The 17,514-nt window shown below is 36.1% G+C and overlaps 1 protein-coding gene across 1 annotated transcript in view; it reads right to left on the reverse strand.

Annotated features, from left to right (window-relative positions):
- The window catches only part of PRIM2 (DNA primase subunit 2), a 266,125-nt gene that overhangs the window by 73,083 nt on the left and 175,528 nt on the right, over positions 1-17,514 (reverse strand). Inside the window, exons 9-10 of the mRNA XM_058554093.1 lie at positions 15,079-15,151; positions 10,133-10,318 (exon numbers count right to left, since the gene is read on the reverse strand). Coding sequence (XP_058410076.1) covers positions 10,133-10,318; positions 15,079-15,151 — 259 coding nt within the window. The remainder of the gene's footprint in view (positions 1-10,132; positions 10,319-15,078; positions 15,152-17,514) is intronic.

Genomic DNA, 17,514 nt, shown 5'->3' on the forward strand with positions numbered 1-17,514 from the left:
TAATTTAATTGAAAATTTGACTAGCTAGCCTTGACAATTCACGAAATCAAGTCCAACCTGCTCAAGTCAATGTTTAAATATTAATTCTTATACCACGTTATCTAGAATTTGTATTCTAAATGCAATGAAAGGCATGGAGATATGAGTTAAACCCTTAACATGCACACATCTTTACTATACATTAAAATATTTAGAAGAGAGAATATAACAGAAATTTTATACAACAAAACTTTTAAAAATATATTCTAGATGACTTGGTAACTGCTATAAGAGTATCTTTAAAATTGCTACCCAAGAACAATAGTGACAAAGATTAGACTACTTTTACAAGAAAATACATTTTATGACTTTCAAATTACTTTGCTAGGATATTGCTCATGTGAATATTCAAGTAAAACAAAAATTTTTTTGAAAGGAAAACCAAAAACATAACCAATTATTATAATTAACTTAACCAATTAGTAAACTAATTAAGGTTTGCTCTACCAGTTAACAGGTTTATAGATATATTGAGGAAACATGTGAAAGACTATAGAATAACCCATTTATCAACGTTTTAAAATTATTATTAACTAATGTTGGTTTAGTACCTTATAGATTACACAGTATTTCATGTACATACTTACTTCTTTGCAACATTTTAGCGGGCGCCACTGTTGTCCTCATTTTTGTGATGATGTGATTAAAGCTCTGGTGATTCAACAGAGAACTAAAAACCTCTATTCTAAATTGTGTCCTCTTAAGTTTACATGGTTGGTCATGCCAGTGTCAACCTGAGCACGTCTCATCTCCTTCCTGAGAGCACTGGGAAAAGCACAGGGTTTGGAATAAAGCAGACCTGGCTTCTAACTTGGGTCTGACCATGCACCACCTTTGCCACCTGGGGAAAACTCGTTAAACTTTCCATAAGAGGAGATGATATTTACCTCGCAGTGTTGTTGTGAGATTAAATGAAATAAGGAACGTAGCAAGGATTTAACAACAGCATGCCTGTTTTGCAAGTTTCTAATCCTGAAGAAATTTTACCTTATGCCCTCTCTGCTTCTGCTCTAAGGCCACAAGACATGGCTAGAAAAAGCAATATAATAGTGCTCATTTAGCCAATTACAAATTTATGGTCTAGTACAGTTTTCTCATTAGTAAACTAGACATAAATAATACCTATCTCCTAGGATTGTTTTAAGGACTCCATAAGAAGGTGTATGTAAAGTGTTAATCATAGAGCCTGGCATATGCTAGGCACTCAGCAAGCAGTTACATTGTAGTCATTCTGAAGCTTAGCAATCTTTTCATTCATCATAGGTAAACTCCTTAGCATACTTCCAGAAGGTGTTATTTTACACTCTCTTCACTTTCCTTGAGCCCTAATTGCACCAGATCCTTCTGGTAAGTGATCTCTCTGCCTACTTTACTGAAAAGATGGGCAGTAGGCATGAGCTTCTCCAGCTCTTCTTTCTTCCTTCAAACACTTCTTTACCAAATCTCTCATATATTCTTCAGGTCACAGACATATAGGGATGCTCACTGAACTCCTTATGCAATTCATTCATTCATTCAACAAATTCTGTTGAACATCTGTGACCTTTTAGGCACCATGCCAAGTGCTGGGTATATGCTGGTAAAAAAAGACAGACATGGTCCCTACTCTCAGGGAGCATCATATGGGAGGGGAGATTCGCACTATATAATAATCATACTATAAATATACGTTTACAAATTATCTTTCCATCTCCTCAGACCTTGTTTCCTCAATTATTCCCAGCACATCCTCCACTTCCATGAGTTTCACTGCTTCTGCCCACCCCAGCATGAAAATAATCTTTGCTTGGCACAGTCACTCTCTATAGCCAATATGTTCTGTTTCTTTTCTTCCTGACTTCTCAAACTCATGGAACAAATACTCTATTTCCATTGCCTCCATTTCATCACATGGTCAATAAGACTAGGAAATCTCTCTCGTGTTGTGCACTCTTCTTAGAAGCAACTTCCTAGAAACAATATCCCGGCCTTTCTCAGTTCTGAAAGTACTAAGTACACTTTACTTGTGAAACTCTCCTCTTTCCTCATGCCTAGGACTCCAGACTGTTTTCTCTCTTCTACTCCAATTTTACTGATAATTCTGCTTTCACTTTAGGTTCCTCCATTTCCATTCCAAATAGTGGGGATTCTTCAAAGTTGAGTCCTCTGCTCTCTAAATTTCTCTCCATTATCCCTATCTGCCAGTTTATTTACCTTCAAAAGATTTTTCTCTCATTTGTATTTAAATGACTCTCAAACCTACATCTGCATGCTTCTTCTTATAGAAGAAGGGTTCATGGGAACAACATTGGAGTATATTGGAAATTCATTAGCAGTATACCAGCCGAGAAATTCTGCTATACATATTCACTTAGTATTTACTAGTACCTGGCTTGTAGCAGTGGTTCAAACATATATGTGTGGATATTGATAAAAGACAACACATTAGGCTCAAACTGCCCACAGAAGTGGACAGGAGAACAAAGAAGAGCTGAAGACTTTCAATGCCCACATTCTGATAAGCCAATCAGTAACCAATTTAGATTTCTATGAGGGCAATATCTAAAACATTGGTTCTCGAGCTTTAATGTGCATCAATTTCACCTGGAAGGCTTGTTAAACCACAAACTGTGGAACCCGCCCCCAGAGTTTGATTCAGAGAGTTTGCATTTCTATCAAACTCCCGGATGATGCTGAAGCTGGTATGAGTCCTGGGAGAACCATTGGTCTTAAAAACAAAACCCTAGCGATAAATATGCTTCCCATACTCACACACCCCCAGCCAAATATTCAGTCCTTGGGTAGGCAATTTTTAATGACGTAAGTCTGTTCTAAGTCCTGGTGCAAGCTGGATTCTGGGACAAAAGACAAGCTTTTTAAACGGTGCTAAATGTTCCTCGGCCCAGTTACAGCAGCATGCAGTAGACCTTCAGTATGCCATCATCAGGGACAGGAATTTCAGCTGCAGAAGATGTACAGGATCTATGCTGTGCTTAATATCCAACAGAGCCAAGGCAAAGCAGCTGAGAACAACAACACCATAAGCAATCTGAATAAGAGGACGCATTGCTCTGAATTTATTAGAAGAATTATCTAGTTCAATTTAATTCTTAACAAAGCTAGTGGCTGAAGTGATTTAAGATCCAAGCTCCAAGTGAAAGAATATTTTAGTGGTATGTTTTCTCATGCTTTAATTAGAGGTTTGATTAATTTTATCTCTTGCACACAGGGTGAGGCTTTTTCTCAGGTAGACTGGCATGTAGACTGTAATTACAACTAAGAAAAACCTGCATAAAACTGTACTATGATTAAATATATTTTATTTTCATAGAGCATAGGTGCATTTATTTCAGGAATCTAAGAAATTATTTAAGGAATAAGACATTCAAAGCTTTGAATATCTCTATAGAATCATTCACAAACCCAAAGAATCCTATTTGACAACCTAAGTGCAATTTTCAAATGTCTCCACCCACTACTGACAACGGTAACTGAAAAGGCTTTATCATAAAATTTTTAATATATCATAAATATTCACATTCAATACAATTAAATCAAAGAATAAAAACCCTACATTATGAAACCAGTGTTCTGGGAATAAGCTATATCCTCTTAAAGCAATTAGTTTCCTATAAGATCATTTATAACAACAGAATGTTCTCTTGGAAATGGTTGATGTTTTAACACTAAAATCTCTTATACTCTAATACAACATACATCCAAATAAAAACAGAACTCAAATAGACTGACAAGGTAAAATCCAAGAAATCCAAAAACAGAGATTTAAAAATGACAACAACCAAAAAATCACAACCACCTCCAAACCATATGACAAAAGAAAAAGACTCAGTGAATGATAAATAAATAATGGAAGAAAAACAACAAATAATGGAAAAGTGAACAATGCTTTGCCTACTTTCCCCTCATTCCTTGTTCACTGTGTATTCTTGTCCTTACCCATCTCTCTACTAATCCATGTCATTCACGTCCTTTGAATCCCAATTCAAGCTGGATCGTCCAGAAACCTTCTCTAATGTGATCTCTAACTCAAATAAGTTCCTCACTCCACATCACCTCAACACTTTCCTATTCACCATCATGCTTTGTAATTGTTTTCTAGTTACTTTTATCTCTTAACTCACCCTGTTACCAAGTAAATGAAGATCTCAAAGCAAAACTTTTTTTTTTTTAAACTCAATGTTGGCCCATATAATCAGAGATCCATATTTAAAGAGGTCAAATTCATTTGAACCAAGTGGAAATGTAAGTGGAAACTTTGTTCATACTATTCTCTTTTTGTCAGCAAACTTTCATAACATCCTAAATTCATTATACAATTTTAGTAAATATTCAAAGTTATGAAATTATGCATATTTAACTAAATTACAGTTATCAATTGACCCTACAAAGCTGACCTGATCCCAGTTGGCTGTTACCTGTCTAGCAAGACCACTTCCTACTGGCCTACTAATCCATCTGTCTTTGGTAATTACGTTAAAAAGAAAGAAAGCGTATGTCTACAGACTCATCTCTAGCCACAATTACAGTTTTACAGTTCAGGTTCCCACCACTATAGGATGGGCTACACTCTCTCATCCAAAGTCCTTTGAAAACACTGCCCCTCAACATGGAATTCCCTTCTTTCTCTGGCTAACTCCCTAATTTTCCCTGGCAAATACAATATCCTCACTCAGTGACAGACTCAGTAACTAGTCTCCTTTCTGTCAGCCCCCTCCTCTGTTCTACCATAGAACCCTGTGACCACCTCTACCACAGCAATTATCATACTGAATTTGTATATTTGTATTCATCCGTTTTTTTCCAGGAGACTGTAAAGTCCTCATAAATAAGGGCTGTCTCTGTCTTTTATTGCAGTATCTCCAGAACAGCAGCTGTCCACGGTGAACATTCAATAAAAATCTGTTGAATGAGCAACACAAAGTAGATGAAATATGCATGTATGTGTATACACACACACACATGCATATTTCTTTGTACTTTTAATAGAATAATTTGACTACTGTATTATTTAAATATTTGTAACTGAGTACATACTGTATTTCTGGACATTAAATAATGATGATGATAACTGGTTACCACTTTTTATATACTTGCATATTCTTCCAACCTATATTTTGATTTAGAAAAATACATGGAAGACAACAAATTTGGCTAGCTACTGACTATTAATATTTTATAACTTGTTAGAAATATACCTCTATCTAAAAAGAACCAAAAAGGATTTATTTTCTCATACTGAAATCCACTTTTTAAAGCTTTGGCAGAATTTACCGTGTATTCAGCAAGCATCTAACAGCTGCCAGGTCTTGTGCTCAGCCTTTAAGATGCTAAGTGGAAAAGTCATAGTCCCTGCATTCAAGTAGCTCAAAACCCAGTCATAAGACACACAAGCAAACAAAGATGCTACAATTTAATAATAGTTATAAAGATGGTATGTACAAAGTTCAATGAAGGTAGATCAATATAGGTATTCTATTCCTAATATTGCAGCAAAAAAATGAAAATTGCAATTACTGAACAACAAACTAAATGTAGGACAATAAACTATTAGCTGTACCCTCTGCTATGATAACCTTAAAGGGTTCTTAACCTTTTTTATGCCATGGACCCCTTTGACAAGCCCATGGTGAGAAATCCCTTCCAATTTATGAAATCAATAGGTTCCACAGCAAATTTCAGGTTCTACTAAAATTCTTAGTTTAATTCAGCTTCAAAATCACTATAAATGGAATAACAGCACATTAACAAACAATTGTAGAGTACTGTGCTCTGATTTATGTGAAGGAGTTTGGGACAAACAGACCAAATTTTCTAGTTTTCTGTGTATTAATTTCTATGGGGACTTAATCTTTAGTTCATTCAATAAACATTTATCAAATGTCTAGTGTGAGTCAGGCCCTGTTCTATGTGCCCGAACATGCAGCAGTGAACAAGGGAGACGAGATACCTACTTTTACATGATTTTTATTCTAATTGCAGGATATAGATAATAAATGAATAAATAAGCAATAAATATGAGGTAGAGATAAATTCAAAATCATAAGAGCATGATCCGGGAGCAAGTAACTGGGAGCTATATAAGGTGGTACCTCTATATATTATTAATACCATCTACTGGTATGTGTATGCTGGTCTGAAAATAGTTTTAAAAGAATAGAACAATAACCAATCCAAGCTAACAACTCTGAATAAGCATTTTATAGACAGATGGCTACTTTTTACAAACGTAGATAGACTGACTTAACATATCAAATCACTACTAAAAAATAACTAACAGGGAGCATCAAAACCTTAAGTTGCTTCCAGAATCACATTATTACTATTTAAAAGTGTTTATAAGAGAAAAGGATTTGCAGACTATAATACAAAGTTTGCTCAGAAAGTACCCAGAGACAGGCTCCTTTCATATTTATACTCTGGATGACAGTTACAAAAACGAATACATTGTCTTAGACTATTTTACAATACAGACAACAAATTCCCCTTCTACATTAAGCGTAACCTTAGACAGAAAAGTATCCGTAGTATTAAAAAAAAACAACTAAATAAATGCCTGCAACAAACACAAGCAAGGGAAGATGGGAGGAAGAGACAGACACTGATTAGGCAGTGCACTCATGAAGAACAGAGCTTGATCTTTAGAAAGGCGTTAGGGAAAAGAAATGTCTAGTTGTAGGCAGCGTAACTACGGAAAGTAGGGGGGCAACAGAGTCACAGCTCAAAAGTGCTGGAGGTACTAACTGCTTCCCGATGGCCTCAAAAGTAATGCTAAGTACTCACAACTTTTCAGATGCACAAAGCAATGTGTCTCAAATGAGATACAATGAGGATATGAGCATAAAGAGAAAGAAATCAGACATATGGTCATTTGGGAAATAACAGTAACGGAAAATTCCAGTTGAAACTGACTATATCATCATAGCATTTTTCTTGCACTGTCAGGAAATTCAACAAAAGTGCTTGTTCCAAATCATTCCTAGGCGTTATTAACACCAAAGTCCTTTAATCAGAGCACTACAAAAAATGTCTAATATACATCCTCCATAATCATTCTCAATAAACGCTATTTTAAGCCATCAATTTTCTACAAGTCTTAAGAGTGCTTTTAGTTCTATGTATCACTTAACAAATAGGTACAATTATTAAATTGAAGAGAATATTTTAATAAACTAAGGGATATTAAGTTACAATTCATTGCAAAAATATGTAAGAGAAGATATAATTGAAAAAAACATGAACATTTATTTACAAATACAGACTCTATAACCACAGAACACTAGACAGACACAGTAAATCATAAGTGTAACTTATAATCTTTTAGTCAAAATATATTTGCCATAATCAGCAATAAGCTAATGAAAATATAGGCTGCTATTTATTATCTAGAAAGGTAAAAATTACTTATTGATTTTTACAATAATTTTTGAAGAAAACTACTTCTCCATGGCAAAATAAAAATCTCATTTAAAATTTTTTTTCAAACACACAGGTTTAAACAACTAAATAGTGATGACATTGACACAGGCCACTCCAGAAACACATAAGAGAAGGCGGGTCACTGAACAGGTGTGCAAGCCAATGGCCTCGTACTCAGAGCAAATTCTCCCTTCTCTCACTTTTCTCTTTCCCCTCTTAGTTTACAGCACAACCAAACTAAAATGCTAGTTCAACGTCTCTCTCTTTTCACTTCAAAACTACAGCCTAACTTTCTCCACAGTTCATAAATATTTACCTACTGTGATGGTCAATTTTATGTGTCAACTTGACTGGGCCACAGTCCCCAGACATTTGGTCAAACATGATTCTGGGTGTGTCTGTGAGGGTGTTTCTGGATGAGATTAACATTTGAACTGGTAGACTGAGTAAAGCAGATTGCCCTCCCCAGTATCTGTGGGCCTCATCTAAACTTTTGAAGGCCTGAATGGAATAAAAAGGCTGACTGTCCTGTGAATAAGAGGGAACCTCCTCCTGCTTGACTCCTTGACCTGGGACACGGGTTTTTTCCAGCCTTCGGACTCAAACTGAAACACTGGCTCTTCCTGGGACTGGAACTACACTATTGGCTCTCCTGGGTCTCCAGCATGCTACCCGCAGATCCTGAGGCTTGTCAGCCTCCATAATCATAGAAGCCATTCCACACACACACACACACACATTCTATTGCTTCTGTTTCTCTGGAGAATCCTAATATACCTACCGACTTAATACATCAAATTCCTAATAAAAAGGTCAAAAAACATTTTAAAGTAATAATATAATAATGACGTCAATGACAGCAAGATTCTCTAGCTTGATGAGAGTCTAATTTAAAACCTTTCCAAACAGTCATTTCATAGCACGCATCAAAATGTTAAAACTGCTTGTAGTTTTTCACGAGGTAAATTTATTCTCCGGTGAAAAAACACAGAGGACATAATCAGAACTATAATCAAAGATTTATGTGCTCAGGATATTGGTTGCAATAACGTTTATGACAGAGTCAAATAGACACAACCAAACATCCAATAACAGGGGAATGGTTAAACTAATTGTATCATTTTCAAAGGATGTTTTGTCATATAACTAATCTAAATGGTATTTTCAAAAATTACCCAACACCCTAGAGAAATGATCATAATATAATGTTAATCTTTAAAATGGGAAAAACACGATGATATCTAGCTATCTAAACTAGCGAGAAAGGCTAAAATGTTGACAGTAATTATTTCTGAATGGGGAAATGACAGGTAAATTTTTCTGTATTTTTTATATTTTCTATAATCAGAATATGTTACCTTTAAAATAAAGGAAATAGAAGTCTAAGAGACATTAAAATTGTGTTTACAGAAAATTCTATTAAATGATAAATTTAAGATTCTATGGACAATTATCAATGAAGACAGTTTTAAAAACGAATCTATAAAAATTCTAAGAGCTTTTTATAATATATTATGAAAGAATATGAACTTTTAACAAAAGTATAAAGCTAGAGATGTGTTATGGACTGAATTGTGTCCTCCTAAAATTCATAAGTTGAGGCCCTAACTCCCAAGCTGACTATATTTGGAGATGGGGCATTTGAAGAGGTAATTAAGGTTAAATGAGGTCATAAGGGTGGGACTCTAATCCGATATGACTGGTGTCCTTATAAGAAGAGGAAGAAACATCAGAGAAGTGAACACACAGAGAAAAGGCTACATGACGACACAGCAAGAAGGCGGCTGTGTGGAAGCCAAGGAAAGAGGCTTCAGGAGAAACCAAATCTGCCGACACCTTGATCCTGGACTTTCCAGCCTCCAGAATGGTGGGAAACAAACTTCTGTTGTTTAAGGCACCCAGTCTGTGGTATTTTGTTATGGCAGCCCTAGCAAACTAACGCAAGATATAATAAAGTGTCACTATAAAATCTACTTTGTAAATATTCTTTGTTCTGTAATTTCTCTTTCATAGGTAATTTCATACCAAGAAATAAATAAAAAATTTACTTTGTACATAGTGCCACGGCATAGAAGGGACAAGAATCCATATTTCCAAAATAAAATGTTATTAGCTAGTACTATTAAAGAAAAATAAGGAATACGAGTGGGAATCTGAGTATATGGATAGATTTAAAAGCAGTTCTCAGGTTTATAAGTGATTAACGTCTATCTAAAAATGAAAGATTCTGCATAACACAATAGAAAACATTTTAAATTGTTTTGACTTTATTTGTTCTCAATAGTTCTTAATCCTGAAAATAACATTTTATGTGCATGTGTGTATATATGTCTGTACATATTACATACACATTCCTGAGAACTATAACTCAGAAGGCAATTTCAGTGTTACAATGACGACTGGCAGTTCACCACAGACGGCAGGACTCTTCATTTAAGCATTACTTTACAGCTGACACTGCTGTTTCAATCTTACCCTTTGAATTAATTTACTTTCCCAATCTTTTATCTAGTATCTATTAGATTAATACATGAGTTTCTTTTTACCTAAATGAAACTGTAGACACCATTATCTTTTAGAATTTTCAACTACATTTCAGGGGCATATTCAAAAAAAGACCTTTTAGTTTTCACACCAAATGAAAATTTCAGTTACTGCTCTGATTTTTCAGACTTACCTTGTCTGGATCCATCTTTCCTTTGATAAATTCTTGCTTCCAGAACTGCAATGCCTGTTCCAGGGTTAAACCAATGCCCTTCAGGAAGAGGCCATACTGCATTCGGCCTCCATGACGAAGATGGTGATTCTCCCGCAAGGCTTTATGCAACTGACGCATGCAAGGTGGGAAGGATTTGATAGAAAGCTACAAGAAAAAAGAGTTTTTGTTACGTGGAAGACTTACCAGGTCCCCACAATATTTACTGCAAATTCAATTTAATTTGCAAATTGCAAATTCAGTCTAATTGGAATAAAAACAAAAGCTATAAGTATTACTATCTTACTGTGATTACAGATGAACTCTTTTTCTTAATATTTTTATATTGATTATGTGTTGAAATGATAATATCTTGGATACACTGGGTTAAATCAAATATTAAAATTTATTTCACCTACTTCTTTTCCTTTTTTAAATCTTTAATTAAACTTTTACTTTTGAGATAACTACAGATTCATGTGTGGGTTGTAAGAAATAATCCAGAGAGATACTATGTACCCAGTGTCCTCCAATGGTAATAGCCTGCAAAACTGTAGTACATTATCACAACCAAGATACTGACGTTGATACAATCCACTAGCCTTAGATTTTCTCAGTGGCACTCATGTGTTCATTTCTGGGTGTTTAGTTTTATGCAATTTTATCACATGCATAGGTTCATGCATCCACCACAAGTCAAGATGCAGAACAGTTCTATCACCACCAGGATCCCTCATGTTTCCCTTTTATAACCCTCCCCACCTACTTTCTGCACCACCCCCACGCCTGCCATTCCCTAAACCCTGGCAACCACTAACCTGATCGCTTTCTCTATAATTTTGTCATTTCAAGAGTGTTATATAAATAGAATCATGAAGCATGCAGTGTTTTGAGACTGGCCTTTTTACTCAGCATAATTCCCATGAAATTCTTCTAAGTTGTTGCAGGTATCAGTAGTTCGTTTCTGTTATATTGCTGAGTAATCTTTCCTAGTATGGACGGACATACCACAATTTGTTTAACCATTCATTTGCTGAAGGACATTTGGGCTGTTTCCAGTTTGAGGCTATTTCAAATAAATGAATATACAGGTTTTTGAGTGAACATAAGATTTCATTTCTCCAGGATAAATGTTCAAAAGTACAACTGCTGAATCACAGATGAACTTTTAAAATAACCCAAATACAAAGTAGAACACAAAAAGAGGAGAAATGCTTCTCAAAAGGAGAATTCAAATAAATGTATCAAAGAAATCAATAGTTAAAAGAAAAACTTTTTCATTCACGGTCTCAACTGAACTCTCTCTGACTTCCTCAAATATCCTCCTCCCAAGACAGATCCTCACCCCCTCACATATTCCTTGGCAAGTTCGACTTCACCTGTGAGTAGAAGCAGGTCTCACTTTGCTTGACTTTGCTGCTCCCTTTAGTGACTATCCCGTTCCTTCATCCTTTCACACTAACAACTTCTAAACTTCTCCATCCCCAACCTAGTTCAGTCAGGCCTCTATCCTCCTTTGGCAGGACTACTGGAAAGCCTTCTAGCTCATTTTCACATGTCCATTCTTGTGCCTTCATACTATTGCCCAATTATTTTTTCTTAAACATTGTCGTAATCCAAAAACATCAATGAATATTTAACATCCTTAGTATGAACATGCAAGGTTCCCTCAGTGTCTGTAACTAACTACTTTCCAATTACATGTAACAGAACAAATAGTTATTGGGTGTTTTGGGAAACAAAAAGATGAATAAAGCATAATTTTTCCCTTTAAACAGTTAAGTGAAGGAAAAAGAAAGAGTCACTATTATGTAAGTTAAACTCATAAATCATATACTGAGGGCTCTAACAAGGCATAAGTCAGGCGTCATGGAAGCACTGTGACGGGGGTGGGGGTGGTAAAAAAGCCTAGGTTGTTGCTATTCCAACATGAACCCTTTGCTCCAGCCAGCTGGGTTCGTCCATGATCACACACTCATGTTTTGACCTTCTTACTTTTCTCATCCCACTGGCTCTGCCCGGTACACCCTTCCCACTCCTCATTCCATATAGCCAAAGCCAACCCATTCGTCAAGACCCAGTTCAACCTCAGCTTCTTCTGGCACAATTCCTTGATTACTTTTTACTCACTCAATCACCACACATCTATTGAACACTACTATGTGTACAGCCTTGGGGAACCAGCAGCAAATGAAGTCAAACACTGTCTTCAAAGAACTTATATTCTAAGGGAAGGAGATAGACAATAAAAGCAGACATAAATTAAAAAGATAACATCTAATCCGAAAAGCACCTGAAATAATGGGATAGGGTAATGGGATTAAGTGTGAATGGGAGAGGAGTACTTTAATTTGGGTGGCCAGGAAGCCTCTCTGAGGAGATGGCATTGCAGCTAAAACGTACATCTTAAGTAGGATTCCAGTCAAATGAAGATCCAGGAATACTGTTCCAGGTAAAGGAAATGAAAGCAAAGATCCCAAGAAGAAATGAATTTGGTGTGCTCAAGAGATAGCAAGAAGATCCATGTGTCTAGGGCACAGTGAGTGAGCCAGAAAGGAGCAGAAGACGAAATTGGAATGACAAGTACGTATGGCTTTATAGGCCAGAGCAATGAGTTTGGATTTTAGTCTAAATGTGATGAAACCCAATAGAGGGTTTTGACCAGAAGACAGACATGATCTGATAAACAAGAGAACTCTGGCTGTTATGTAGTGAACAGACTATACATAAGCAAGAATGGAAGCAGGCAGAATTCTTAAAGAGGCTTTGGCAGTAGTCCAAATAACGGAAATGGAAAAGATAGCGTCTAGGGTTGGCCATAATGGAATAGAAAAGTGATTGTGGATATTGAGCAGACAGAGAATTATAAGGCCAGGGTATAAGATGAATTTTCAACCTGGATGTTGCAGAGGCCAAGAACAATAGTGGGAGTAGTGCTAGTGCAAAGATCATGAGCCAAGTGCTCAAGTCAGGGATGAATGAGGGCAGAAGGCGGGGGGTGCCAGCAACAACAAGTATCAGGTGGTACAATGTGATCATAAGGGCTGTAAAGGAGCTGGAGTTTTGCCAATGGAAGGCAGAGAATTGGTTTGGAAGTATAACATGGACCAAGGAAGACACTCGTCCCATACCTACATAGAGTGGAGGGGGAAAAGGCAGCTTCCACCTGAAGAGGGCCACAGGGAAACAGTGTTGTTGAAGGAGCCAGATTTCAGTTAGAAAAAAAATCTAAAGGGAACATTTGGAGAGGAAATTGAGATTATCAAGGGGTGTGCTAATGACATGCTGTTCTGAGGATCAAGCAATACAGATATAGAGTCAGGAAAAGGTCCAGATAGAAATATATTTGTATTACTTAGCACAAAGTCTCAGGCACAGACCTACAGATACATTATGTTAACTGCTATGATGATCGTATCATTATATAGCTTATTTATTATTTACTATGTTGTCTACCTCCCTCAAGTAAGGTCCATGAAAGTAGGGACATTTTCTGTTTTATTCAGCTCTACATCCAGAGCACAGAGGCTGGTACATAATTGATGGGTTAAATACATATTCACTAAGTGAATTAACGCTTACACTTCTATGTCCTCCCACAGTATCCAACCAAGTTCACATTTGCTTGTGAATCGGAAAATACCTTGATACAATTAGGAATAGAATTACCTCCAACCATTCACATAATATAAACACAAATCATATGGTGCAGAGGAAGTTTTAGAGATGAAATAACTATTTGAGAAAAGTAAAGGATGGGGCTTCCTTGATAACAGATTTCAAATCAACTGTGTACTGTGGGCAATCCTGTTGTTATTTCTGACATATAATCACTGCAAGTAGTGATTATAATTTTTCAAATAGGAAGACGACCTAATCATTCTGGTCTCTAAAAACTCGTGGTCTCTCCCAATTCACCTTATTATAATTCTTGTTTCCAAGCATTAAAATTTCAGTATATTTTTAATTTATTGTAAATAATTTGGTAATTGTCTAAACAAAGATTATTTATGGCTGGTTTATTTTTCCTTTTTTGGATAGAGCAGAAATTCTATTATGTATTAAAGAGAAATTCTACAAATTATAGTAAAGTACACTACTCTTTCACTCTACTACGGAACTACAAAGTGAAGTTTAAATGAGCTGTTCATTAATCTGGTGGCAACTAAAGGATGGGAGCCTACACTTAGTATTATGGAATGAACTGTAGTCTCCCAAATGTAGCCTTCATATGTTGAAGTCCTAACCCCGGGTACACCTCAGAATGCAACTACATTTACAGAGGGGCCCTTTAAAGATGTAAGTGAGGTGAAATGAGGTCGGGGGTGGGGCCCTGGTCCAATGTGACTGGTGTCCTTCTAAGAAGAGGAAGAGACACCAGGGATGCACAAGCACAGTGGAAAGACCATGTGAGAACTCAGTAAGAAGGTGGCCATCTAGAAGCCAAGGAGAAATGCCTCAGAAGAAATCAAACTTGCCAACACCTTGACCTTGGAATTCTAGCCTCCAGAACTGTAAGAAAATAAATTTCTGTTGTTTAAGGCCCACAGTCTGTGGTATTTTGTTACACGGTCCTAGCAAACTGATACACTTAGTATTTTCCATTTCTCCTTTTCTAAATGTATATGGTATTTAAATATAAACACATAAATATCATTTAGCTATAATTACTTAAAAGAATTCCCCTTTGGAATAAGTGATTAAATTCTGTTTTTATCAGAATACAAATAATTTTCTGATTAAGTTTGGTTTTCCTATGATTAAAAAAAATCAAATGTATAGCACATGGGAATTCCTTTAAAAATGATTGGCAAACAATGAAATAACATTATCTCCCATTCTCTCCACCCAAAAATAATCTTTGGTTGAGGAAAATCTGTGCTTCCTCCACTGACAAAGTTCTAAGTTTAAAACAATGTGATGCTTACCGAATCGATCTGATCCAAAGAAATCTTCCCAACATTTCCTTGTGTACTGTAATCTTGACCAGTGTAGGAATGACTAAAAATAAAAAGGACAAAATATTAAAATGGAATTTGTAAAACATTTTTTGATCACTTCAAAGAAAATCTTTTAATTCTGATATAAAGTCAGAATAAGAAAACATTTTACATGTAGCAGAAACATAGCCAAGTGTTTTAAAGATATTTAATAGAATACATTTAAGTAACTTACACAAAAATAATACAAAAATGTAGTGACATCTGGATTTCCTGATTCCTAGTCTAGCATGCCACTTCCATTTCCTAGAAGTATAATGCAAACTGTTTGTTAAAGTTCAAACTTCTACTATTTATCCTTTATTAACAGCATGGCAGCACAGCAAAGAAGAAAATGGAGCTTAAATCAGGAACCATCGCTTACTAGTGGTAGGTTCTTGAGCAAGTTGCTTACTCTCAATATCCAGGCTCCTTATCTGTCAAACGGAGATAATAAAGCCTGCTTTGCACTGTTGATAGGAGGTTTAAATAATTAAATTAAAATAATTTTTGTTAAAGGATCTGACATATAGTAATCACTTTTTATTTAAATAAATGACATCTGAATAACACTTTACATGTGCCAAGAGACTTTATCTATATCCTCTAATTATATCTTCAGGACAATTCTGAGAGAACGTTTTTATTTCTCATTTGAAAAATGAAGAAATGGAGGCTGAGGAGTCAGAAACTTGTTAGATCAGAAAGAAGTCAGCAGTGCAGGAGGAACTCAAACCTTCTGACTCCAATGCGGTTTCTTAACTATATCATGCCATCTTCTTCCCTATAATACATTTCCCTGTTGTATTACTTATAAATTAGGAAATATAAGTTGGTATATACCACCTAAAGCCATCCAACTGTGGCGATTTTGATCTCCTTGACACAACACCAGGCCAATGCCCAACTCCATAAACACTGATTCAGATGCAGACATTCAGGTATGACATAGAAAACAAGCTGCTAGATTACACAGAAAACCACAATTAGACCATGGTTTATGCAGACGCCACAACTAAAGGGAAATTCTGGAGTAAAGCATTACAATCATAAAGAATTCTCTACTTTCTACCCACTCGGTACAGATTCTTGCTGCTGAACAATATACACACACAAGTGGCTCTGTAGAAAGGCGGTTGTTCCTACAATCAATCAATTGTACCGATTAAACAATCGGTATGGATTAAGAAGCAAACCATGGTATATCTTGGGATGCTGCAGGCACTGGCTAGGAAGATGTTAGAAATATAGCTTTCCCCTCCCTGGAGTCCTCCTGCCATGGGCTAAGAATTACTCTGAGAACAAGATGAGCAGAATGCCAAGGAGCGATACAGAAATATCCCAAACCCTAAAACACATCTTCTTGCCTCTGATATTATTTCTGCCTTGAGTAACAAATTTCTGACAACTAATGTATCATTGGAGTCTATCCATTCCTTTTATCACAGTAGTGTCATGGTACATAAAACTCACGCTAAGTTAAACCAACACTTGCCATTTAATTTTAATATTTTACATTTTAATATAGAACATAACCAGAGAATTGTTTCAGTGGAATCCCAAAAATAAAAACATATTTCACTTTCCAATGTATCTTACAATGGAGCCAAGAGGCAGCATGGGGCGATGGAAAGAGCGGTAGGCTAAGAGTCTGAAGACCTGTTCTTGTTTCTGTTTTTTAAATCAGTAGTTTGGCAAACTGGGGTGAGGCACTTAACCATCCTGATTTGCACTAAACTCATTGGTAAAATGGCACAAATAATGCAGGGCTGCCTACCTGACAGAAATGCTGGGACAATCCAATGAAATAATATATTCAAAGTGCTAATCAAATCAGTCAAGCATATTCCAGTACACAGAGCAATCGCAGCTTTGACCAGTAAGTACACAGAAAAGATTGGAAGGGAGACAGCACAGTCCTACAGAGGAGCCATCACCCAGCTGAGAGGGTCTGGGCCACTCCACTGACCCCTACAAGCTTCAGCTTCTGAGTCTGTAAATTGATTACAATTATCTAACGCGATTGTTTAGATCAAATAGATTAACAAATATAAGGGTCCTCTATAAATAAATGGTAAAATGATGTGCAAACACAATTTATAGTTATTGAGTAAATAGAGCCAAATGATTATTATAACACAAGGAAGTTTTTCTCAGCCCAGATTAATGCAGTAAACTAAGCACAAAGAGAAGATGCATAAAGAGGACACACACATGTACCTGAATGGCAGTATAAAATGCTTGTTCTTCAGCACTTTGACAGAATATGCAAAAGGGCTAAATTCCAAGGAAAAAAGGTAAAAAGAAAGACAACAGTAGTAATGATTAATGCAAAGACTTTATTTGGTATAAATAACTACAGAGAGAATATAAGGAAACTGTAGA

Source organism: Diceros bicornis, chromosome 14 (genome assembly GCF_020826845.1).
Source record: "Diceros bicornis minor isolate mBicDic1 chromosome 14, mDicBic1.mat.cur, whole genome shotgun sequence".
NCBI classification, from domain to species: domain Eukaryota; kingdom Metazoa; phylum Chordata; class Mammalia; order Perissodactyla; family Rhinocerotidae; genus Diceros; species Diceros bicornis.